Here is a 24,347-nt window from a genome sequence, read left to right as displayed (position 1 = left end):
ACCTCTGAACCCTGCCATTCATTCAGAGTAATAAAGTATGTTTTTAAGAATAAGCAGAGAGGCAGACTACAGCACGAGTCCTTTCCTGTAACTTCCAGCAGAAAGGCTCAGGTTTGTGTCACTCCAGGTAGGAGATTTGAGAAGTCAGCTGTGGCAGAAACTAGTTTCTTCATGTTGTAAGTCTTAGGCTTCAGTCACTTATATTTAAAAAAAAAAAAAATCTACTCATTACAAACAATTGACACAAATAAAAAAAGGATTGAGTTATCGGATATTTTAATCACATTGAGTTTTACATACACAAACACAGGTCTGTTCATAGTTGCAGACAAAATGAACCAGTTTCAGTTTAGTCAAATATTTAAATGCAAATGCACAAATAGCAACATATTAATTCTTACATTGATTAGCAAGTGTTAAATGTACATAGTGTCACACCCATGACTCCCGCATAAGCTTCAAAACCATGAGCAGCATTCAGATTTTCTAACAGCAAAGCGTTTGCTTCACACAGTTAAAGCGTTCCCTCTCTCTGCAGGAAACAACATACTGTGATCACAGATTGTCAGAAGGGAAGATCTGTCACCGCAGGACAATCCTTTGCACCTGATACTACCGTAGAAATGCAACCTGCATGAGACTTGTTCACTACAGCCACATGTCATTTCTTTTAAAAACAAACAAAAAAACCCACCATTCCTCCCATAGGCCACAACCTTTTTGGTCCAATCAGAAAGCAGGACTGCGTGTGTAACTTGTGCTCTTAAGCTAAAGGCCCCCCCCCAACTTTGAGTAAATATACGAGTTCATACTAACCTCTCCTGTACAGCTAGCACCTACGTCCTACTGCTCAACTGTATAGCGTGCTCTATCACAAGTGGCACCTTAGAGACTAACCAATTTATTTGAGCATGAGCTTTCGTGAGCTACAGCTCACTTCATCGGATGCATCCGATGAAGTGAGCTGTAGCTCACGAAAGCTCATGCTCAAATAAATTGGTTAGTCTCTAAGGTGCCACAAGTACTCCTTTTCTTTTTGCGAATACAGACTGACACGGCTGTTACTCTGAAATCTATCACAAGATGAGTCTTGGGGTGCTCCTAACTCCATCTCAATTCAGTGCATATCCAATTGACTGGAAGGTAGGTAGTGGCAGCATCCTGGAGCTCTGTACAATGGTACAGTTAGTTAGGAAGCCTAGAGTACCACAGTTGTATATGTAACAATACTTTTGATCCATGGTCCTAAATTATCCTGTTTGCTGTTAGCATTTAGCCTCTGCAGTAATATGCTCTAAGCTTACTAAGCAACAGTAGACAGAGTATTTAAATTAGTGTTTGGTCCTTATATTTCAGTCATTAAACATTCTTCCTTTAACTTATGCTCTGTGCTCTCACTCCACTGCTAAACTACTACATATGCCCGTTTTAATCTCAAGGTATGATACCAGATGGTTTCATGGAGAACATAACTCCATAAAAAGAAGATAAATTGTAGTGCATATTTTGGCTCACACTGTGCTGTGTGTTTATTGGCTGTGTTTTCAGCCCTGTACAGTCTAAATGAAGACAGTTCCTGCCCCGAGGAAAACAGACTAGAGAGACTCAGTATGAACTAATTTTTTAAAAATGTATGTTATACTCTGAACTATAAACTAAAGGGTTTTATGCTATGTATTGAGAGAGGCTGACGTTTAATTTGGTCACTGTTTGCTTCTTGCTGCATCTTAGCGCATACTTTTCCTAGGTAAACATTGACATGAGCACCTGTTTAAGGAGCTCCCGAATGCAATACTTGTAAACCTGCCATTTCATGCTGCTGTGGCATCAGGGACACACATGGTGGCTCTGTTTTCGTTTGTGAAAACCATACGCATGTTCTCTACTGAAAAGGCAGAATGGCAGCATTGTAAAGACATTAATAGTTGTTTTGGATGATCAGGTATTGTGGAGATCTGTGGTAAGTATAAAGAGGATTTTAATCTGTAACTAGTAGATGCTAAGAAGAGTTTTGGGCTTCTTTGCTAATGCAGTTAATGTAATACATTTAAACTATTAAAGTTCAATGCAACAGTACCTCCTATCAGAGCAATATATTTTCTTAACCTAGATTAGTGCTTGTGAACACATTCCAAGAACAGGGTCCTTCTCGAAAATCAAAATCATCAAGTTGACTTGCATCCTGTACATTTTATAAAGGGGGAGCCTAACATATTTGGCCAAATTAATTAAATTAGGTCAACATCCTAATATACTATTATATATTTTTTTTTGTCCATACAGGACACTGGATGACTCAGTCTAGCCTTCAAAAATAGAGTCTTAAACAGCATGACAGTGTAAAGACCACTATACTTTAGAAAATGTTTATCCAGTTTCACATAGGATGGGTTCTTATTATTCACATATCTAAATACAGTCTTCCCCCATAAAATACTCCATGCATAGATAAAGCAAGACTTCAACAGGAACTAGGTGGAACCCCCCCCCCCCCCCCCGACTTCAAAAGTTTTCTCCTGGCACTTAAATGATTCAACATTTTGTTCTCTATATCAGTTGTTAGAATCAAAGCAAAGGTGAGCTTTGACTTGTATGTACAGATATTAATGTAGATGTTTGATATATTCAGATGGTTATCAAATGATTTAGCGTATTAACTTTGAAGTGGACACAAAGGAGATTGATGGTGAGAAGTTAATTAAAAAATAAATGGGCTGGCCTGATTGTGCTGGCACTTGGGGATCCAAGTGGTTTCTTTGTTTCCCAGGCTGAAAGGAATGGGAGGGGAGGGGCTTATGGCAGTGGTACAAAGCTTGGAGGATGGGGAAGGTATGAAATGGGGAACGCTGAGGGCATGAGAATTTAAAAACCAGAAAGTAGGAGAGAGGGGGAGAGAAGAGAATGGATGTCCTGAAATACAAAACAAAAATAGTGGACAAACAGCTTAGGGTCCAGTCCTGCAATTTACATTGTATGGCAGACTATTGCGCTTTCATGGAGCCCTAGAGACGTCAATAGGGCTTCAAATGGACACAGCATCCATCTGTGTGTTGTAAATTGCAGGATCAGCTCCTAAGGATACGCTGCTGAAGTCACAAAGTCAAGCATATTAACTCTGTGGTGGTGTGCATTCTACCTTCCCACATATTAATACTGCGTATTGTAAAATGCATGCCATACCTTAATTCATCCACGGTGTTTAAGGCATCTTAATCATAGGAACATAGGAATTAATAGACTGGATCAGACTTGAGGTCCATCTGTATCCTGTCTCTGTCAGAACCTTCACCAGATACCTCAGAGGAAGATGCCAGAACCCCATAGTAGGCAGATGTGGTCTGCCCCCAGGCAAGTCTCATCCAAATCCCCACTAGTCAGATTGGCTCCAACCTTACATCTGGAGTTTTTATCCCTTCCAAAACTCTGTTTGTATCTTGATTATGATTTTAAGTGAGCAGCCTTAGGCTCCAACCCTTCAAGTACTTACAGATGAGTTCAGTGGGCATACTCATGTGCTTAAAGATATTCAAATGTTTGCAAGATCCAAACCTTGATGCTGCATTACTGTGGTCTGGTGCCTTTCCTTTCCTTTTACGACAAATAATTTGTACTTGTCTTTTATTATTATTATTGTGATGCAGTCTAAAGGGGAAGATGACCGTTTACAATATGGTCACCACTGTTGCAAAATTGTGATAAATCTCTTACAAAGTATGCCTTGTAAGGGATCATTTAAAAAGTCAGGATTTGCTGAAACTCATTGTCCTGTTTGAACGTATCATCATTGTAAATGAAGTTATCAAATGTTGATATATATTTGTAACTCAAAGTTGTTGTGAGCTTGAGAATCATCCATAGGTTAGCTCTTCAGGAATAACAAAGAAGCTGTAAACAAGGGTAAAGACACCTCAGACAGCATGTATCCAGAAAGGGGCAAGCAAAGATTTGAAATTCATATGAGGAACTGAGGGCAAAGCACTTATGCCATGGAGCCACTTGACCCCTTGAGACAGCCAGGATTTTTCCAGCAAAAAGGGTCAAGATATAAAAAGGGGAGAACAAAGGCTCCTGGCCACCTCTTTCCTACCCCATCTCTGGACGGTGAATTCTGACCAGAGAAGTTTTAAACAACAGGACTGAGGTCCCAAAGCTATTTGGGCAACCCAGAGAGACTTATAGGAAACTAGCAGATTTAACATCCCTGCTAACAAATTTTGGCCTACATTCTCTGATCCAACAGTACTATGTTTTACCTGTCTTAACCTTTTAATAACTCATTTCTTTTGTTAGTTAATAAATCCTTAGTTAGTTTACTAAGGATTGGCTGCAGAGTTGCTTTTCATGTAAGGTCCTGCACATCCATTGACCTGGGTAGAACCTAATGTGTGGTGTTTTTTGGTTTTAATAACCTTACATCACAGAAGTCCAGTTTGTCTGGGTGGTAATAAGGGGCTGGAATGCCTACAGGAATTGTTTGTGGCTGCATGGTAAAATTAGTATAATGATCCAGGAGTATATTTTATTACTGGTTCGGTAAAATCTAGTGGTAGAATATACCACCAGTTGGGGCACATCTGTCCTGAGTTTGGCATTTTTAGCTGTGACCCACTCCAGGCACAATGACAATTATTTGTTTATTTAAGTCTTGTGTTATGGATGCTATTTGTCCCTTCACATAACACAAGAACCAGGGGTCACCCAATGAAATTAACAGGCAGCAGGTTTAAAACAAACAAAAGGAAGTAGTTCTTCAAACAATGCACAGTCAAACTGTGGAACTCACTGCCAGGGGATGTGGTGAAGGCCAAAAGTATAACTGGTTTAAAAAAAGATATACATTCACTGAGGATAGATCCATCAATGGCTATTAGCCAAGATGGTCAGGGATGCAACCCCATGCTCCGGATGTCCCTAAGCCTCCAATTGCCAGAAGCTGGGAATGGATGACGGGATGCGATAATTGCCCTGTTCTATTCATTCCCTCTGAAGCATCTGGCACTGGCCTCTGTCATAAGACAGGATACTGAGCTAGGGCTGACCCTGTGTTGTCATTCTTATCTTAATTTTCTATGTAGTGTTAATTTAGCTTTGAAGACCATACCTATTTCAGTACGGGAGGGGAGAGAATTCTCACCTTTATGGCTGCCACTGTTTGGGCTGGAAACGCTTTTCTTACAGTTCACACTGCAATTGCATCAAAAGTCAGATGCACTCTAAAATCATGGGCTTCTGGATTTTCTGCACCTGCACTTTTCACCTTTTCCTTGCAGCAAAATCCTCCACTGACACATTTACAGTCCCAGCACCAGCTGATGTCCCTGTCTGGGCCCTCCGCTATCAGGGAGAATTTCAGTGATGTTGAAGTGGGAGGGAGTTTCAACAGGCGCTACTAAAATCTTAGCAGATGCTGCATGAGCATACTCAGATGTGATTTTCCCCTTAATCGGGGTTTCAATGTCTCATCTCTTTGCTCCTCAAAAGAGAGGCACACACGCACGCCCTCAGGGAGGGTTCGTGTCCCGGGCAAGTGTCAGATTCCAGCCATTTTTTCCTGTAGCTATGTTCAAAAATAGTTTGCTTAGAACCCCGACGTGTGAACACCACAGTGCATCGGGCCATTTTTTAAAATTAAACCCACAATTTTTCTTTTTACCCTGCTTTCAGTAAGACACCGCTAAGTGGATTTTGCGAATCTTTCCAAAAAGTCCCCATCAGAGAGAGCCAAAGCACATCTTATCGTATCTTAACCTGCTTAGCAATCCTAACTGTGTCAGGTACTTGCAAAGAAACAACTGAGGAGATGAAGACAAAGTCCACTGTCCCTTTAAGAGCTTTTCCCTATTATGATTCCCAAATCTTTGGTCTGGACTACTGTTCTGTCATACATAAGCCAGCTTTGGCCTTAGACTTATTATTTCTTATTATCTAACGTAAACTTCATTTCCCTAGGAAAGATCCAGATTCTTGAAGTCTGCTCGCATTTCCCCCCCTCCTATCTGGAGACAGTAACTATTTAAATGTGCATATTCTTATATCCAACTCATAACTTAAGTGAAAGGTCTCAAGCTACAACACAGATGTATAACACCTTACAAGGAAGTTCTGTCCAGCAGGCAAGATAACAGTTGCTTCATGGTTTTGGCCAACTTTCTATCCAATACATTATTTACCTCTTGTCACAGTGTGAACTGGGCCTTTAAAAAGATCTGAAGCCCCAGCTCCCTCTGGCCCATGCCTGGTTTCCTCCCAAATCAGGTAACTGCAGACTATAGCAAGGTGTGTTTGGAAGAAGGTGGTTTTAAGGGAGTATGCTGAACCACTCTGCAGCAAGTGATCAAACTCTCCTGTGTGGTCTCCAAAAGCAGCCAGGTATGAATGGAAAATGTCCTACAATGGCTCAGGTCTTTCCTCTCAGACTGAACCCAATGGATTGTCAGGAATAACTGCTTCCAGCCCCCTCACACCAGGGGTCCCACCAGGCTTAGCTCTTTTTCCCCTCTTTTTCTATGTGTGTGAAGCTTTTGGGAGAGCTAGTGAGATAGCATGGGCTGAAGTGCCAGCAGTACATGGATGACACCGAGCTGTCCATCTTCCTTCCATCAACTGAACACCACGGTCTCCAAGCTTTCTGATTGCCTTTCTGACTCTGGATAAGGTTGAAGGAATGCTAGCAGGAGGAAGAAAGTAGAGGAGAATTCCTTGAAGCATTACAATCCCATCTATCAAATTGCCAGACATCTAGGCTGGACTATTACAATTCTCTGTATCTAGTAAGGAAGACCCATTCCCAGAGGAAACTCTGCATAGTCTAGGATGTGGTACCCAAGTCCTCAGCAACACAGGTCAGTTATATGTTACCCAGATACAAATCTGAGGAACTGTCATTAGAGGTGATTCTGGAACAACCTGATGAACTAAGCAGTAATAAGTCACCAAGACCAGATGGTATTCACCCAAGAGTTCTGAAGGAACTCAAATGTGAAATTGCAGAAGTACTAACTGCGGTATGTAAACTATCACTTAAATCAGCTTCTGTACCAGATGACTGGAGGACAGCTAAGGTGACACCCATTTTTAAAAAAAGGCTCCAGAGGTGATCCCAGCAATCACAGGCTGGTAAGTCTAACTTCAGTACCAGGCAAACCGGCTGAAACTATAGTAAACAGAATTATCAGACACATAGATAAACAAGAGTTGTTGGGGGAAGAGTCAACATAGTTTTTGTAAAAGGAAATCATGCCTCATCAACTAGAATTCTTTGAGGGAGTCAACAAGCATGTGGACAAGGGTGATCCAGTAGATATAGCCTACTTAGATTTTCAAGAAGCCTTTGACAACGTCCCTCACCAAATGTTCTTAATCAAAGTAAGCTATCATGGGATAAAAGGAAAGGTCCTCATGGATCAGTAAATAGTTAAAAGATAGGAAACAATTATAATAAATAAATGGCCAATTTTCAGAATGGAGAGAAGTAAATAGTGGTGACCCCCAGAGATCTGTACTGGGACCAGTCCTATTCAACATATTTATAAATGATCTGGGAAAAGGGGTAAACAGTGAAGTAGCAAAATGTGCAGATAGTACAAAACTACTCAAGATAGTTAAGTCCAAAGCAGACTGCGAAGAGTTACAAAGGGATCTCACAAAACTAGGTGATGGGGCAACAAAATGGCAGATGAAATTCAATGTTGACTAATGCAAAGTAATGCACATTGGAAAACATAATCTCAACTATACATAGAAAATGATGGGGTCTAAATTAGCTGTTACCACTCCAGAAAGATCTTGGAGTCATTGTGGATAGTTCTCATTGTGGATAGTTCTCTCTCATTCGATTCAGTCATGGAGGATAGATCCATCAATGGCTATTAGCCAGGACAGGCAGGATGGTATCCCTAGTTTCTGTTTGCCAGAAGCTGGGAATGGACAACAGGGGATGGATCACTTGATCACCTGCTCTGTTCATTCCCTCTGAAGCACCTGGCATTGGCTATGGTCAGAAGACAAGATACTGGGCTAGATGGACCTTTGGTCTGACCCAGTATGGCCGTTCTTATCCCAACACACTGCTTTCTGCACTGGCTTCCCAATGAAGATAGTCCAGTTCAAAGTCACAGTCCTGATTTTCCAAGCCCTACACAGAACTGGTCCCAAACCCCTGAGTCCACATATCTCCCTCTGTGACAAGGGCCTCCCAGCCACCATGTTTTCATGGGAACAATGATACTGTTGATCAATAGGTGTAGGTTTGTAACTATGGGAGACAGGGTCTGGACTAAGAATATGGAACTCATTTCCAGAAGAAAATCAGAACAGCCACTAACCTCGTGTATTCAGAGCCAAGTGTGAAGCCCATCTCTTCCCTCAGGCTTTCCCACAATAGTGCCCTTGTTCTCAAATTCATTCTTTTCAGAAATACTCTAAGCTTGATACTTGGTGGCAGTGAAAGAGAGGAGAGAGAGAGAGATCATTGTCATCTAAGTAATAAGAGGTGCCCTGACACTATGAAGAGGAGTGGCCTTATAAGTACTAGGTAGGTAGCTTCCTTCCCTCAGCAGAGGAGACAGACCTGAGAAGAGCAGCAGCTGGTTGGGAAGGCTCAACAGGGATAGCTTGGGCCGGGGCCTGCATGGTTCCCTGCTAAAAGGGAGCCAAGGAAGGAACTGCCTAAGAAGACTCAGAAGATGACCTGGGGAAGAACAGTCATCGGGGGGCTGCAGGGAGACCACTGGTGGCTCCCTGCGGCAGAGAATCAGAAGCAGAGCCCACGAAGGGCTCAGCAGAAGACTGCAGAGAGAAAGCCTGAACAGAGATAGATCTAAGCAGAACTTGGCCCTGGGAATCGTGAAGCAAGCAGTTGGGAGCTGAAGACAAATGGTTGCTCTACAGTATAGGGGGGTTCCAGGGGGGGTCCCAGGGGTGAAATCTAGAATAGAGGGACAATAGCAACGAGAGGCAGTGGGGGAAAATGCAGTAAACAGAAGACAACAACTGGTAAATTTAGACAACTGAGAACATAATGGAAGGAGAGGCACTTACAAGCTTCACTACTGAGAATCCTGTTCATGTGAAGACAAGCAGCAGCTGCTGGATTTTGGCATAGTGGCTCAGACACGCACAGCTGGCCAAAATAGGGCTCAACTCCAGGAAGCCTTAGCAAAAGTCTAATTAAAACAAGCTCATGCTGCTTCAGACATTGCTTGGGAAATGGCCGAGTTTCACCATGCTGCCAAACACCCTTTTTTAGATCAGCTACAATTTCTGTAGCGGTGGCTGACACCATATGCAACCTTTAAGGAACAGATGCCAGTGAGTTGATATGCAAGAGTGGTGGCGAGGAAGACACATTAGAGGAAGATGAAGAGACACAGGAGAAAGAGAAAAGGAACCACTACGCTTTGGGCAGGAGCTGGAAAGAAGCCGTAGCAAGAAGCTGATGAGAGGGTATAGGAATGCCTGGCTGTCATGGACCCCTGCAGCCAAGCAGCAAAAGGACTATAGATGCAAGGGAAAGGATTAATGCCCACACACACACACAGGGCAGGGCTATGGCCTAAAGAGGGCAAAAGGCACAATCTTGCTTGGTGGTGTTTTGACTTTATTTGCCATGGCAGAGAATTATTTGATATGGCTGGAGGGCCAAATCATCCTACTGGCCTGCAGGAGACAGCCTCTAGTGAAGGGGTTCTCAACCTTTTTCATTCTGAGGCCTCCCACCTCCAACATGCTATAAAAACTCCATGGCCCACTTGTGCCACAACTGGTTTTCTGCATATAAAAGGCCGGACCAGAATTAGGAGGTAGCAAGCAGGGCAACTGCCTAGGGCCCTGCACCACAGTGGGCCTTATTAAGCTAAGTTGCTCAGGCTTCAGCTTCAGCCCTGGGTGGCAGGGCTCAGGGCATTGGGGCTTTGGCTTTCTGCCCTGGACTCCAGCAAGTCTAATTGGTGGCCCTCCTTAAACCTGATTGCGGCCCTCAGGTTTGGCGGCCCTCCTCAAACCTGATCGTGGCCCCCCAGGGGGCACCGGACCCCTGGTTGAGAACCACTGCTCTAGTGGACAAACTTAGACACAACCTGAGGCCTGGTCTACACCAAAAACTTAAGTCAACCTAGCTACTTCACTTAGGGTTGTGAAAAATTTCATGTCACTATATTTGAAACTCTGATTTTCATTACTGTGATCTTGATCTGGTTGACATGTCAATACTAATTCTTACTGTGGTGAGATGGGACAGAATTCAACCCTAATATCCTAGCCAACCTCCAAATCAGGGAATTATACTCTACTTCCTTAAACTATCCCAGCAATTTCAATCAGTATTAAAGTTCCATCCTAAAACTTGCATAGGGTATCTGTGCAATGTCAAATAGTGGCTACATTTCTATAACGGAAGAAGAGATTACTGTGAGACATTCAAAACCCGTTGGGGTCCTTAGGATAGAGGTGCTACATATAAGGAAGTGCAGTAGCATTTGGTATGGAGGGTCACTGAAATTACATTCAGGAGCTTTAGCAGGAATTTTAAAACTAATCCCTTCCAGAAACAAGGTCCTTATATTGTGTATTTGGAAAGCAGTAGGTAGTCCTGTGTAAACATGGCCCGTGTCGATGAGGGTGAGAATAACTGATGAAAAAACAGACGAGTGCTAACCCGCTTGCCCAGGAATGACTGAATTAAAATGAAGAAAAAGGATTAGATTTGGCTTCCCAGGAACTTGTCAGAGAGAGAAAGAGAGAGAGAGAGATTTAAAGATACATTCTCATCTTGCTGCACTCATTTCACACACACTCCATGCTGGGAATCTGATACTTAGTACACTGACATATTTCCTAAATACCACTGGTTAAAGGGAAGGGATTAAATAGAACATCACAAACTTCTTCAATTATTTTAGAACTATTCAAGAACTGGCAGAAATTGTAAAACTATTATCGAATGCAAGGGAATTGGGCCTGAAATGAGCACTGGCAGCATCCTGCAGATTACTGAGTGTGATGAGACAGGACAGGACAATTTTGCTTAAATATTTTTACATATTTCTGTAGCTGAAATAAGTGTTACTTTTCCTTTAAAAATTAAAATAAAGCTACTGATTACAGAAGAATATTTTGCCTCCCCATGAAGTAGTTATAAATAAAGTCACAACTAATTACACTTTCACCCAGAAAGATGCTACAGTGCTTTACAAGTTTCACTCACGAAGCTACATAAGCACAAACAAGAATCACCTCCTCCACTGCTGAAATACAGCCAATAAGTGAAATGTGATGGTACTTTACCTGCACGCAGCTTTCCCTTTGGAATGGCAAAGGCTGGACGCAGCTCACCCCAAACGCAAAAATGCAGCTCCATGTGCCACAAGGGGTATGTGGTGTTTGAGAAAATGCAAGAGGCTTTCTTCCCTAAGGGGTAAGAATGCTGAGAGCTCTCAGGCACAACTAGCACAAAGAACAAGGGAAAAGCACGGGATCTGGACGCTGAGCCCTATGTGGCAAACCAAGCCAGCAAAACACGAATTATTCTGGTATATACAAAGCAAATGAAGAAAACACAGTGACAGATTTCAGCGGTGTGCTCTCCTTCCTCACCCCTTTAAATCTGCTTTTCTAGTCCTTCGAAATTCTATGCCAGGCCTTTTTAAATTCCCAGTTAGTTTCCTGCTTTAACAATGTCTTTGTTGTTAAAATGAAAATACCTGTAAGCCTTCCCTGGACACACAAACTTTCATGATCAGTAACATTAGAAGATCTTGGTGTGCATTCATTGGAAAAGAATGGACACTACTGAAGCAGGCAAAACAGAGCTTCCCAGCCTCCTGCCAGTCTGAAATTCTCTCCCCCCCTGTTCTAAAGCAGGGTTAGGTACTAGCAAGAGAGGATAGCAAAAGGAGGACATATGTACTAAGACTGCTGATTTCTAACGTCTTGCATCATTCTAGGGACCTGTTTCTGTAACACCCATTCTATAATAAAGATGACAAACACCCCATGTTCGGCAGTGCTTTCAGAATGTCCTCAGATTTGTACTAGATAGCACTATTTATCACCTCAACCCTGGAAACAATCTTTGTCAGTTTGCTGCTGCACAACCAGCAAGGGAGCCCTGGCACTTAAAAATAACCTAAACAAACAGGTCCTACAAAAACAGTGGCTTTTTTTTGAAGTATCAAGTAATTTCACTCTTGGCAAAAGAAGGTTGCATTGTTAAACACTTTGGAACACTTTGGAAATCACCCTCCAGAACATAATGTTAAAGTAGATAAAGTTTTGGGCTTTAACTGTGTGGCAGTATCAACTTAAGTGTACAATTGTGTAGGACCAGAAATAGGCCAAAGACCCCATTAGTTTGGGGAAGAACTAGAACCCATTGCCCTATAAATCAGGCAATTCGCATTTTAGATTGTTAGACCCCCATATAATCCATCATTGGTTTTGGTTGCTCCTGTTAGCAAAATGTTTATTTTGCTCTTAGCCTCAGCAAAATGATTTGCTTTGAAACAGATCCCTGTTCCTCTGTCACACTACCTGCAACCCTCTGTCATGTCCATCTAATTGCACTTTCAGTTTGTGAAGCTCTTCAATCTCCCGGTTATGTCGTTCCGTTTTGTGCCGCACCAGAGAACGGTAGAAGTGAATGGTGAAGACAACAAAAATCAGACCCACTGGAACCATGATGATGGTGGAGACCAGGGCTGCTTGCCAGCCCACATGGCCACTGGGCTTTTGCATGACAGCAGTCTCGTTTTTCATAATGGAGTCCACAGGCAGAAATTTTATCCAGCACAGAAGCACCACCTCAGCAAGGAAAAGGAGGATTCCCAAGACTGTGGAGAAACCCCAGGCCAGCTCTATGTAGACGTGCATGCGTTCATGTGGGGATTCACTGATGGAGTTCAGGTTGTGTATGTTACTCACCGCTTCCACGTTAGGTAGTATACAGGTGCTGATGAGAAGGGCGAAGAGATGAACTGCTACCAGCACTGTTGTGCAGGCACTGAACGCAATCAGCAGCATTTGGGGGTACTTATACTGCATCTCTAGTTGCACCTCAACCATGGCAACCTGGGGGGGAAAAAAAAAAAGACGGTCAGTTTCTAGAATTCCCATATTTCACTTTTCAAGGCTCCAGTTCAGGAAAGCATCATTATTCAGAGTGCTTAAGCACATGCTTAAGTGCTTTCCTGAATTGGGGCTTAAATGGATTATTTCTTTTTTCTGAAGGTGCATGAACAGTCTGTATCTTTCCCCTTTTCAAGACTTACACACAAAGTTACATCCAAGCCCACGGGAAATTATTTCAACATTGCAGGGGTTTTTTTTTTAAGCAAACTCTCCCTTAAACTGTGACCCATATGAACAGCATCAAACAAAATGGGGCTAGGACTGATGCTGTGAGGCAAGATGTTGATGGTAACTCTAAACATAAATGTGTTACTGTCAGGCACATGGCTGTGCAGCCTCTGCAAATAGTCAGGCCAACAGATCTACAGGAGGGGGAAAAAAAACTGGACAATTTGGAAAAAAACCCACCTCAGAGCAATTTGACAACAAGCCAAGAAGTCTGAGTGCAGAAGCAGCTGTTAGCTCAGCCAGGAAAATGATTAACGGGATTTCTGAAGATCCTCCTTCTTAAAGTGAATGTAGTGCTTCTGAGAAGTGCTAGACTGAGAGCACAGGGACTGGAAGCCCTCTGTTTGCAGTGTCACAGGACAGGTGCAGTGACAATGCAGACCTTCCCTACCTGCCCTGACAACATGCCTCAAACTAGACCTAGAGGGACTATACCTACAGGAAAAAGAGGAGCTGTCTTCCTGCCTATTCTGTCTTTGGCTTCTCTGCTAAGACAGCCAATAAGAGCACCAACTAGTGATGATGGTTTGTGTGATGGGATGCCTGCCCAATAGGAATGGGACCCAGACCCAGCAGCTCGTTTCACACAGATCATTAAACAGCCATCAGCTGGTAACAATTTTCAGCCACTACTGATCTGTGTTGAATTGGAAGCAGAAACAGAATGCTGAAAAGAGCTGAATCCTAGTCCCATACTACAGTAACTTGGACTTATGTATATTTAAATATGTAAATAAAGTACGACTTTGGAATACATTTTACTTCCTTCAATAGCCAGATTGTTGCCTCTCTTACGACAGAGTACACAGCCTGTTTAATAAGTATTTGCCTTCCAAATTATTGCAGCAGAAATAAATTGGCTGCAAATGATACCAGGGTTGTTAACTGGGATGCCCAATTCTATCAGTTGGAGAAAAATTAGTAACAAATTTGCACAAATTAAAGGAATCCCTATATTCTGAAAGTTAGGTTTATGAAGAAAACATATTGCAAGTAATACCCAAGACCAGAGATCCCACTTCTTTGAATGTAATCGCACGTCATCCAAAATGAAAGTCATTTTGGTCTATTTTCTTTTCATTTAAAAAAAAATATACGCAAACCACCAGAGCTCCTTGGAGTCAGCTCTGAAGTTCTCAACAGTTGCACTGAAAAAAAATCCAACAGGAGCAAGAATCCTTCTGAGACAGATCCAATAGCATGAAGTGAAGTGGATAATTTTAGCAGACATCTAAACACCTTGCGAATATGCCATGAATAGAAGTCAGCTGGTTTATACTGTATATTTGCTAAGAACTTCCCATTGCTGTTTGTGTTCAGTGAGTTTAGAAGTAGTGTTTTGTTTTTAAAGTGACCACTGTGATTTCCGACCCTGCAAACGGATCTAAGTGGGTAGACCCTAAGCCCAAGAGCAGTTCCGTGGACTTCAGTGACACTCCACGGGGACATAGAAGGTCCATTTGCCTAGATCAAGTTGCAGAATGCATTAGAGTTAGGATAGTGACACTGTTTTTAATACAAAATGCTCTCTCTAAAGACATACAACAATTTTGCTAAATACTACTAAAAGGAAGCAGATTTTACCTATAGATTCTAATAGGGCCTAATAGTAAAATTCTTGTAAGGAAAACAGAAAGGAGCATAAACTCTGGCAAGTCACATGCAAAAGTACAGGCAAGCAAAATATATTTTAAAATAAAATAAGACAGGCCATGAAAGAATGTGAAGGGCAACTACCTAAAGACACAAAAACTAACAGCGAAAAAAAATGTTTAAGTACATCAGAAGGAGGAAGCCTGCCAAGCAGTCAGTGGGGCACTGGACAATGGAGGTACTAAAGGAGCACTGAAGGAAGATATGACTATTGCAGAGAAGTTAAATTAATCCTTTGCATCAGTCTTCACTATAGCAGATGTGTGGGAGATTCCCATACCTGAGCCAATCCTTCAAAGTGACAAATCTGAGATGCTGTCCCAGACTGACCTGTCAGCAAAGGAGGTTTTGGAACAAATTGATAAATTAGTCACCAGGACCAGATGGTATTCACTCAAGTATTCATCTCAAAAATATGTATTAGAATTGGAAAAAATACAAAGAAGGGCAACAAAAATGATGAGGGGTATGGAACACCTTCCATACGCCGAGAAATTAAAAGATGGGGACTGTGAGTCTTAGAAAAGAGACAACTAGGAAGGGCTAGGATAGACATCTATAAAATCTTGAATGGTGTGGAGAAAGTCAATAGAGAAGCAAGGGTGCTGGGACAATTTCTATAGTGGAGGTGCTGAAAGCAGAAACCACATATTTGGTTGTTATTACTACTTCAAGATAAGGGGTGCTGCTGCACCCCCAGCATCAGCACCCCGTAGAAAAGTATAATTCACCCTATCACATAGCAAGAACTAGGTGTCACCCAATGAAATTAACAGGCAGCAGCTTTAAAACAAATAAAAAGAAGTACTTCTTCACACAATGCACAGTCCACTAGTGGAACTCATTGCCAGGGGACATTATACTTTTGGGCTTCATAACTGGGTTCAAAAGAGAATGAAATAAGTTCATGGAGGATAAGTCTATCAATGGCTATCAGCCAAGAGGGCCAGGGATGCAACCCCAGGCTCTGGGTGTCCCTAAACGTCTGACAGATGCTGGGGACAACAGGGGCTGGATCACTCGATATATTCCCTGTCCATTCATTCCCTCTGAAGCACCTGATACTGGCCACTGTCAGAAGACAGGATACTGGGCTAGACCCAGTACAGCCGTTCTTATGTTCTAATAACCAACTTATTAACTACTGATTTTTACACTCAGAGCCATCCCTTGGGTAGGGCAAATCGGGGCAACTGCTCCGGGCCCCGCGCTTTGGGGGACCCCATGGGCCGGTGCGGTTGGCCTGCACAGTTGATCCCGGAAGACATAGGCATGGGAACTAGAGGTGAGGGCAGGGCTGCAGCACCCCCAGGCTCCCAGCTGCCGCCCCGCACGACCCGGGCCTCAGCTGCCACCCTACGCAACCAGGGCTCTGAGGCCACCCTAAACGACTGGGGCTTTGCAAGTCCCCAGCCCCGGCAGGAGCCCTGAGCCACCCTGGCACTATGGCCAACAATAGCCCTGAGGTAGGCGCTGGCAACTGTCAGCAGAAGCAGGCAACTCAGCACCAGGCCAGATCCATCCCAGCCGCCAATGCAGAGTGGGGCCCCCAAGCCCGCAGGGCCTGATTTGTCCCAGGCCCCGCACCACCCTAGGGATGGCCCTGGCTACACTGCAGACTTCTACCAGCATATCTCTGTCAGTAAGGGAATACACCTCTTCACACATGACTGACAGAGCTATGCTATCAGAAGTTCTTAGCACAAACACAACTATACCCTCAAAACTGTGCTTTTTGCAGCACAGCTTGTTTCGCTTGTGGGAGTGGTTTTTCTATACAGGTACAAGTACAGTTTTGCCAGTATAATCTGTGTCCACATTAGACGTGCTTGGCTGGTAATAGTATACTGCTATTCCTATGCTGGCAAAGCGTGCCTACTGTAGACAGGGCCTAACATCAAGAAAGCTGCTATGCTGGAGGATCGAACAAAAATACATTGGATCAGGGATCTGCAACTTTTTCCAGTTAGAAGTTTCCATCTGCTACTTCAGAATACAAAAGAAGTTACAACCGGACATATAGCAGAACCTTGATTTTATGAACACCAATCTTATGAACCACCAACTATACGAACCATTTTTCCTGACCCTGTAAGGGTGGGGAGGAAATTAAAAAAAAAAAAAAGAACCCACACACAACAAAAGTGATGTCAATGAAGAACAAGTTGACATTCCTTCATATTCTGATGCCTTTAATGCATTGGAAAGGGCTTTGCAGTGGTTTGAAGGACCAGAAGAAAGGGATGCAGTACACCAAACTGCAGCTTATGTACAACTTATTTGTTGTACAACTTATCTATCGTAATTTTGAGATGTTCAGTTTATGAACTTTCATTTTATGAACTCCTCAATCCCCATTTAGTCTGTCAAATAGAGGTTCTACTGTACATTACTATATTTTGTGAATACAGATACTATACCCAAAAAGAAAAAATATTGGCAGGGAGGGGGTGAACCACAAAAAGACAAAAGGAAATATAACCCCCACTCCTTCCCCCCACACCCAGAAAAATCCCCTGCAACCCAGAGAAAAAATTGTCAGTGTTTAAACTAAAAAATTACAAGCAAACCAAACATTTTCTACGGATCTTGTTTCTCTCTCTCTTCACTCCTGAAATCCCTTCATACCCCCCTCACTCACACAACACTCCTCTTTACACGGACCTATGAAAAGAACAAGCCCGCAGGAACCAAAAACGCCCTAATACCAGGTCTGCATTTTCTTGAGCAGTGTTTATTCCTCCACCTCCTTACTACCACACATATCTGCTGCGCATGCATATGGATAGGAGTTTTAATTCCGTCCACCAAAGAGTGAGATCCAGAGATTAGATAAGGGGGAGGTTCATCACTTCATCATCTTATTCAAGTGTTCTGTTTATGCCAAAGACTTTTGCGGGCTGCCAGTTACTAACAGGTCAGCCGATACTTTGCGGCATGGGTTTTGGGGCTCCCTGAGACTATTTCTAGGTAGCGGATATCACAACACTGCAACAAGTGTCTTGAGAGAGCTGCTCTCTGTGTTAAAACTTTTCAACAGCAGCCAAACAAAAATGCACACACTCAGATTCCTTACCACCTAATAAGGAAATGATGGAATGTCCTGCTCTATGTACAGAAAACAACCCCTATTAACAGAGGAAGGTTTTACACAACTCAACATTTCACAATCCAGCAACTAGAAAAATATACCATAGCAAATCCAGAGAGCAAAGCAGACGTTCTGCTGGAAGCTTTGAGCTTGGCTCGGCTCAGATACAGTTTTCTCCATGCGAGAGCCTGAACAGAGTGATGATTTGAAGTGACCAATTCCAGATAGCTACGTCGGACCCAGTCCCGATAATCCATGCCCTTTGTGCCAGGTTCAGAGCCGCAAGCAGGAGTGGCAGGATCCGCCGGGACATTTAACTCGGAACTCATGATGAAAGCAATGCTAGAGAAATAAAATATTTTCACATCAGGATAGCAGTAACAGAAAGAACAAGTATGAACTATTGCACAGGAGAAGGCAATCCCAGAGACTGTTTTATTAGCCTGATTTGTATAAGACATATGGATAGGAATGCAGTAAAAAGCTGCATTAAAAAAAGTACCCTCGGGAGATAGATGTAAACTAGATTGCATGACATATAGAGCATCTCTACTCTCTACTCCCTGCTCATCTGTAACTGCTGTGAATGCCTATGGGAGTTACAAGGGGAAAGACTACATAAGTAAGACCATGAACTACTTTCAGCATGAGCTCAGGATGGGCTGGTGACAGATGAACTTTGTATCTCTAGGCTGCGGCCAGTTTGCATTTCAACTTTAAACCCTTGCTTAATTCTGCCCCTCCCTCTCCATCCTCGTTTGCTTGTTTGAAAAAATAAGGGCAACCATCTTAAATCTAAATCTTGCTTGTTCTTTCTACTTTGTTTCCAAAGTGACACAGTTTAATTCCATGCTGCATCATGGGTGCGTCTCAAAAGCTTCTTATTAAAGCACTACTGTAATATCGGCTACTGTACTCAGTGTGTCAATTTTAATTATTTTCTAAATTGAACCATTTTCAATTAAATCACCCTGAAAGAGATGGCAATTTCCTGCAGTATCTTTGAAAAACCTTACTGAATTAAATTTAAGTAGCTTTGGAGTTCATTGTATCAAAGGCAAATGTTATGTATTAATGTGGCTGGGATTGTATGTAGTATCCTTAGGGGGGAAGATGGGATTTGAACCTGAGAAGTTTTATGAACTTCAAAGGACTATTTTGAACAATGGGCCAGACAAAAATGGACTTTTGAACAAACTGGGGAATCTCTAGGGCAGGGGTTCTCAAACTGGAGGTCGGGACCCCTCAGGGGATCGCAAGGTTATTATATGGGGGGGGGGTCGCGAGCTGTCAGCCTCCACCCCAAACCCCGCTTTGCCTCCAGCATTTATAATGGTGTTAAATATATTTTAAAAGTGTTTTTAATTTATTAGGGGGTCGCACTCAGAGGCTTGCTATGTGAAAGGGGTCACCAGTACAAAAGTTTGAGAACCACTGCTCTAGGGGGAGGCAAATGCAAATTCCCACTTCCAGTTTTGCAAAAGTCCAGCCTTTTGAAGCTACACCCTGAAGGAAGGACCATCGTCTCCTGATTACCTGTCCTGGAGTCACAAGGTCAAAGGCCCAAGCTGTATAAAGGAAAGACTAACCTATTCTGAGCTAAGACTTGTATGGACTTGTAACCACAGAAAATCCCCTGTGCGGGTTTTGAAGGACTGACTCCTACCAAAGTCCTTGCTGGAGTTTGGGGAGGAGGTGGGGGTTGTAGGCTCTGGTGTATAAGCTTATTAGCATGCGTGTAGGTTCTTTTGTTGTTTTAATATGTTTTCACTGTAATGCCTACACCTTAAGAATAAATGTGCTTGCTTACAAATAGCTGCGTGGTAACATAACTGCTGACAGTTAAGTTGGTCATAAGCCTTCGAAGAGAAAGTAAAGTACAGATGTGGGCCTGTTTAGGAAGTCTGGTTTGCTGAGGATACCACAATGCAGGCAGGGAACCATGCAGCCTGGGGAAAACCCCAGTCACATGGGAAAGGAAAGTGGGTCTCTACTCAAGAGAGGTAACAAGTGGGAGCTGGAAGCCTAAAAATGGGTCCCACTACTGGACCATAGAGGGAGAATACAGGTGCAGTTGCCCTGAACTGTAACAATCACATCACGGATCACAATTCATTTTACATGGGTTCAGCTTCGTCCCCTCAGTTGAGATTGCAAAAATACAAAAGGAGCTGAATGGCATATAATGTAATGCAATTGAACTGGCTGGCACCTTGAAAGGGACAGCTGTGCATTTCCTAACCCACTCACCCCATTCCATGCTTAACAGCCAACATTTGTGACCAATATTTGTGCTTCTTTACATCCATCAGCCTCGCTTAGGGAAGGAAAAGACGTGACTCTTAAGGGGAAAATCAATCAGGTTTTACTTCTGAACTATGTAGTTTCATAAATGTGCAAACATCGTCAGATTCAACCAACTGTATGAAAACCAAGTTAAATCAACAAGACTATTTCAACTGACCACATACAACACTGGCCATGACCCAGATATCACCTCCATTAAAACTATGAGTTAACCTTATTGTTATTTAAAAGGCAACCTCTTGGGTTATGATCACAGTGTTACTCATGGACATACAGTAGAATTTAACTGAGCAGGGTTTGTGAACTCTGGCACAAGTTTGAAACTCATATCCTAATTAGGAGGCTTTAGATAAACAACAGAGACCTTGATCCTGCAATCAATCCTTGTACCAACAAGACTGCCACTGACCTCAATGAGAAGAGCTCTGCAGAACTGGACCACATCAGCGTTTTAATGCTGTGAATATTTATACGTATCTAGAAGGAACCGGTGCATGTACAAGAACACGCATGACGTGGTGCTAATTCATCTCAGTACCACACTTCAAGATCAAAAGCACCTTGCCTTTAGTTTGGCACAAGTTACTTTTTATTCATACCCATGCAGTGCAAATGGAGACTACAAACATAACTAATAAACCAGTATTTCCCCCAGGGTTTCAAGCAGTGATGGAGGTAAATGTCACTCAAGTGCCAACACTACGTAGAAACCGTCTTCGTTCCATATACTATTTTAAAAGGGATGTTACTTCTACATGCCATGGTGAACCAGCAATAGAGTAGGTTGCTGTGGCAAACAAGGGAAAGGTTTCAGAGTAACAGCCGTGTTAGTCTGTATTCGCAAAAAGAAAAGGAGGACTTGTGGCACCTTAGAGACTAACCAATTTATTTGAGCATGAGCTTTCGTGAGCTACAGCTCACTCCGATGAAGTGAGCTGTAGCTCACGAAAGCTCATGCTCAAATAAATTGGTTAGTCTCTAAGGTGCCACAAACAAGGGAAAGTTGCTCATCAGCAATTTCTACTATTTTGCAGATACAGCGACAGAGGATTCTCACTCTGGAGTCTTGTGCTCTGCAAATTCTTTCAGATTTTGTCCCTCTGACACAGTAATAGTCAGAGTGCACGACCCTCCTCCTGGTCAGCTTGTACCAGCAGCTACAGCCTCAGCCCTTGGGGTATTCCGACTCAGTCCCTGACCTGTGTGGGAAGCAAGACCTCCCAATTTATTCCCATTCAGAAATCAAATAAAATGTCTATAAAAACCGGAACAAAATGACACCACCTCAAAAACATTCCTGCAAACAAAGAAGGAAAAGGAGGCTCCGGCATGATATTTTCAAGAAGCAGATTCACAGGTGAATAATCTTCCCTTTTCAAAAAAATACCATTAGTACAGGATTGTGACTCTGAGTGCAAGTCGCTGGACAGATATCCTAAAATAAATGTGAACAACACTGCAACAAGCAAAATAAGTAATGGCCAATGCCAGATAAGCAACAAAAAAGTTGGTGGAAGCACCTCTGCTGACTGCAGTGGGAAATGACTGGATGGTTCTGAGGGTTGAGACAGGAGACCCAGAAGGAGATTCCTCTGTGGATGGTGTCTTTAACAGAACAGTTTTACTGCACCGTAATCACTGGCCAGGCATCTGAGTAGAGAGGCCCAATTATTCAAGGAATCCTGGTCTCCCGCCTTGCAATATGACAGGGGCAGGACCACCAGCTGTTGCCTCTCATAGACTGGAAAAGAAATGGAAGTTAGGGCAGATGTGGAAGAGCACTATTATCAAGGCAGCGTAGTAGTGCTCTCCAAAGTCTATTCACCAGCACTATGTCATGCCGAGTTTTGGACCAAGTGACAAGACAGCCACAATTCCATAAGGAGACTCTTCCACAGTCTAATAGTCCAGGGGTTCTCAATCTTTTTCTTTCTGAGGCCCCTCCCAACAGGATATAAAAACTCCACAGCCCACCTGTGCCACAGCTGTGTTTTTCTGCATATAGAAGTCAGGGCTGGCATTAACGAGTAGCAAACAGGGCAACTGCCTGGGGCTCCACGCCACCGGAGGCCCCCCATGAAGCTACATTGCTCAGGCTTCAGCTTCAACCCTGGATGATAGGGCCCCGGGCTTCAGACTCATGCAGCGGGGCTTCAGCTTTCCGCTCTGGACCCCAGCGAGTCTAATGCTGGCCCTGCTTGGCGGCCCCCCTGAAGCCTGCTGGCGGCCCCACAGGGGGCCCCGGACCCCTGGTTGAGAACCACGGTAATAGTCAAACGGGGCCAAGGGAGAGAGAGTAGGTGAGGTTATACCTTTTATTGGACCAATAAAAGATATTCCCTCACCTACCTTGTCTCTTTCATGTCCTAGAACCGACAGGTCCAGACAACACTGGGAACACAGGGGGCTACGTTCGTTCCTGGGGTAGCTTTTCTGACTTTAGTGGAGTTACAACAGAGATGCGCTTGTCCCGGCTACATTTCAGGCCAGCACACCGCGTGGAAGATGGGAAGCTTTCTGCCGGTGCCGGTTAATGCGGTTTTTGATCTCACTCCGTCCCATCAGCGGCCCCCACAGCAGCAAATATCGCAGGGAAAGCCTCTGCCGTGCCTCCGATCCCAGCGGCCTACAACACAATTTTACACGCACGCCCAGGGGCTGTCGCAGCCGAGGCAGGAGCAGGAGCAGGAGGAGGAGGAGACCCCACCACTCCGGCCGGCGGGTGCGCGTCCCTCTCGCATCTCCCCGCCGCCGCGCCACCAGCGGCCTCGGCACAGGGCTCCAGGGGGCCGCGCTCAGCCTCCGGGCGCCGGCGTGGCTCCATCCCCGGGGCGGGGATTTCAGGACCCTGGCCTGGTTCCGCCCCCGGCCCCAAGACCGGCGTGGGCCCGGGGCCGGGGCCGGGGCCGGGGGGGGCCGCCGCACCCCCCGGCTTGAAGCGGTTTCCACCACAGGCCGGGTTGGCAGTTTGGGTCAGTGGCTCTCAGCAGCCCCCCCCCGCGGTACACACCGCTCCAGCCGGGGCCGGGGCTTGGCCTAGCCCCCCCCATGGCACTGGGACCCGAAGGGGGGCTACGGCCACAGGCCACAGGCCAAGCCCCCGTGACAAGGCGGGGCGGGAGCCGAGACACCGGCGCCCTCCTCAGCCCGGGCCGTGCCCGCGGCTCCCTGTCACTGGCGGCAGAGCAGGCGCGGCAGCCCGGGGGGGCCCATAGCCCGCGCGCCCCCTCCCCCCGGGGGGGCCATAGGCATCCCGTCACTCACGCGCCGCGGCGGGGGCAGTGCCCGGGCGGGTCCGCTCAGCCCCGCCGACCGCGCCGCAGCCGCCGCCAACGAGCCCGAGCCGCCGCCGCCGCCGCTGCCAAGGCAACGCCGGACCCCCGCCGCCACGTGACCCGGGGAGTCCCGCACCACGTGACCGGAGCCGCCCAGCTCCAGACGGGGTGGGGGCGCGATGGGCGGGGCCTGCGGCTCACCCCCCTCCCACGCATGAGGATGGCAGGGGGAGTCCGGGGCTCAGCCCCATAGAGGGGGCCAAGGGAATCTGGGGTTTTCTCTCGGGGGGCCAGGGGGAGTCTGGGGCTCTCCCCCATAGAGGGGGCTGGGGAGAGTCTGGGGCTCAGCCCCATAGAGGGGGCCAAGGGAATCTGGGGTTTTCCCTCGGGGGCCAGGGGGAGTCGGGCTCACCCCCATAGAGGGGGCTGGGGAGAGTCTGGGGCTCAGCCCCATAGAGGGGGCCAAGGGAATCTGGGGTTTTCTCTCGGGGGGCCAGGGGGAGTCTGGGGCTCACCCCCATAGAGGGGGCTGGGGAGAGTCTGGGGCTCACCCCCATAGAGGGGGCCAAGGGAATCTGGGGTTTTCCCTCGGGGGCCAGGGGGAGTCTGGGGCTCACCCCCATAGAGGGGGCTGGGGAGAGTCTGGGGCTCACCCCCATAGAGGGGGC

The 24,347-nt window shown here is 45.0% G+C and overlaps 1 protein-coding gene across 5 annotated transcripts; it reads right to left on the bottom strand.

Annotated features, from left to right (window-relative positions):
* Positions 1-934: 934 nt before the first annotated feature.
* Positions 935-23,786, bottom strand: ORAI2 (ORAI calcium release-activated calcium modulator 2). Of its 5 annotated transcripts, none has more exons than XM_073315381.1 (4): positions 23,669-23,752; positions 21,925-22,145; positions 18,199-18,439; positions 935-13,065 (listed from the first exon to the last, which is right to left on the bottom strand). In XM_073315381.1, the coding sequence occupies exons 3-4, from the start codon at positions 18,424-18,426 to the stop codon at positions 12,520-12,522; spliced, it is 774 nt and encodes a 257-aa protein (XP_073171482.1). In that variant the 5' UTR covers positions 18,427-18,439; positions 21,925-22,145; positions 23,669-23,752; the 3' UTR covers positions 935-12,519. The 5 variants fall into 5 exon arrangements, with proteins under 5 accessions (XP_073171482.1, XP_073171483.1, XP_073171480.1 ...); XM_073315383.2 differs by lacking the exon at positions 23,669-23,752 and having other exon boundaries at positions 941-6,667; positions 12,919-13,065; positions 21,925-23,653; XM_073315382.1 differs by lacking the exon at positions 21,925-22,145.
* Positions 23,787-24,347: the final 561 nt, after the last annotated feature.

The sequence above is a fragment of the Lepidochelys kempii genome, chromosome 17 (assembly GCF_965140285.1).
Source record: "Lepidochelys kempii isolate rLepKem1 chromosome 17, rLepKem1.hap1, whole genome shotgun sequence".
Classification (NCBI taxonomy): domain Eukaryota; kingdom Metazoa; phylum Chordata; order Testudines; family Cheloniidae; genus Lepidochelys; species Lepidochelys kempii.
This window is presented reverse-complemented; position numbering and strand designations above follow the sequence as displayed.

Coding starts and splice junctions, on each gene's coding strand:
- ORAI2 (XM_073315381.1), bottom strand. CDS start 18,426: ATGAGTTCCGAGTTAAATGTCCCGGCGGATCCTGCCACTCCTGCTTGC. Junction 13,066..18,198: donor TGCTCTCTGGATTTGCTATG/GTATATTTTTCT, acceptor TTTCCCCCCCAG/GTTGCCATGGTTGAGGTGCA.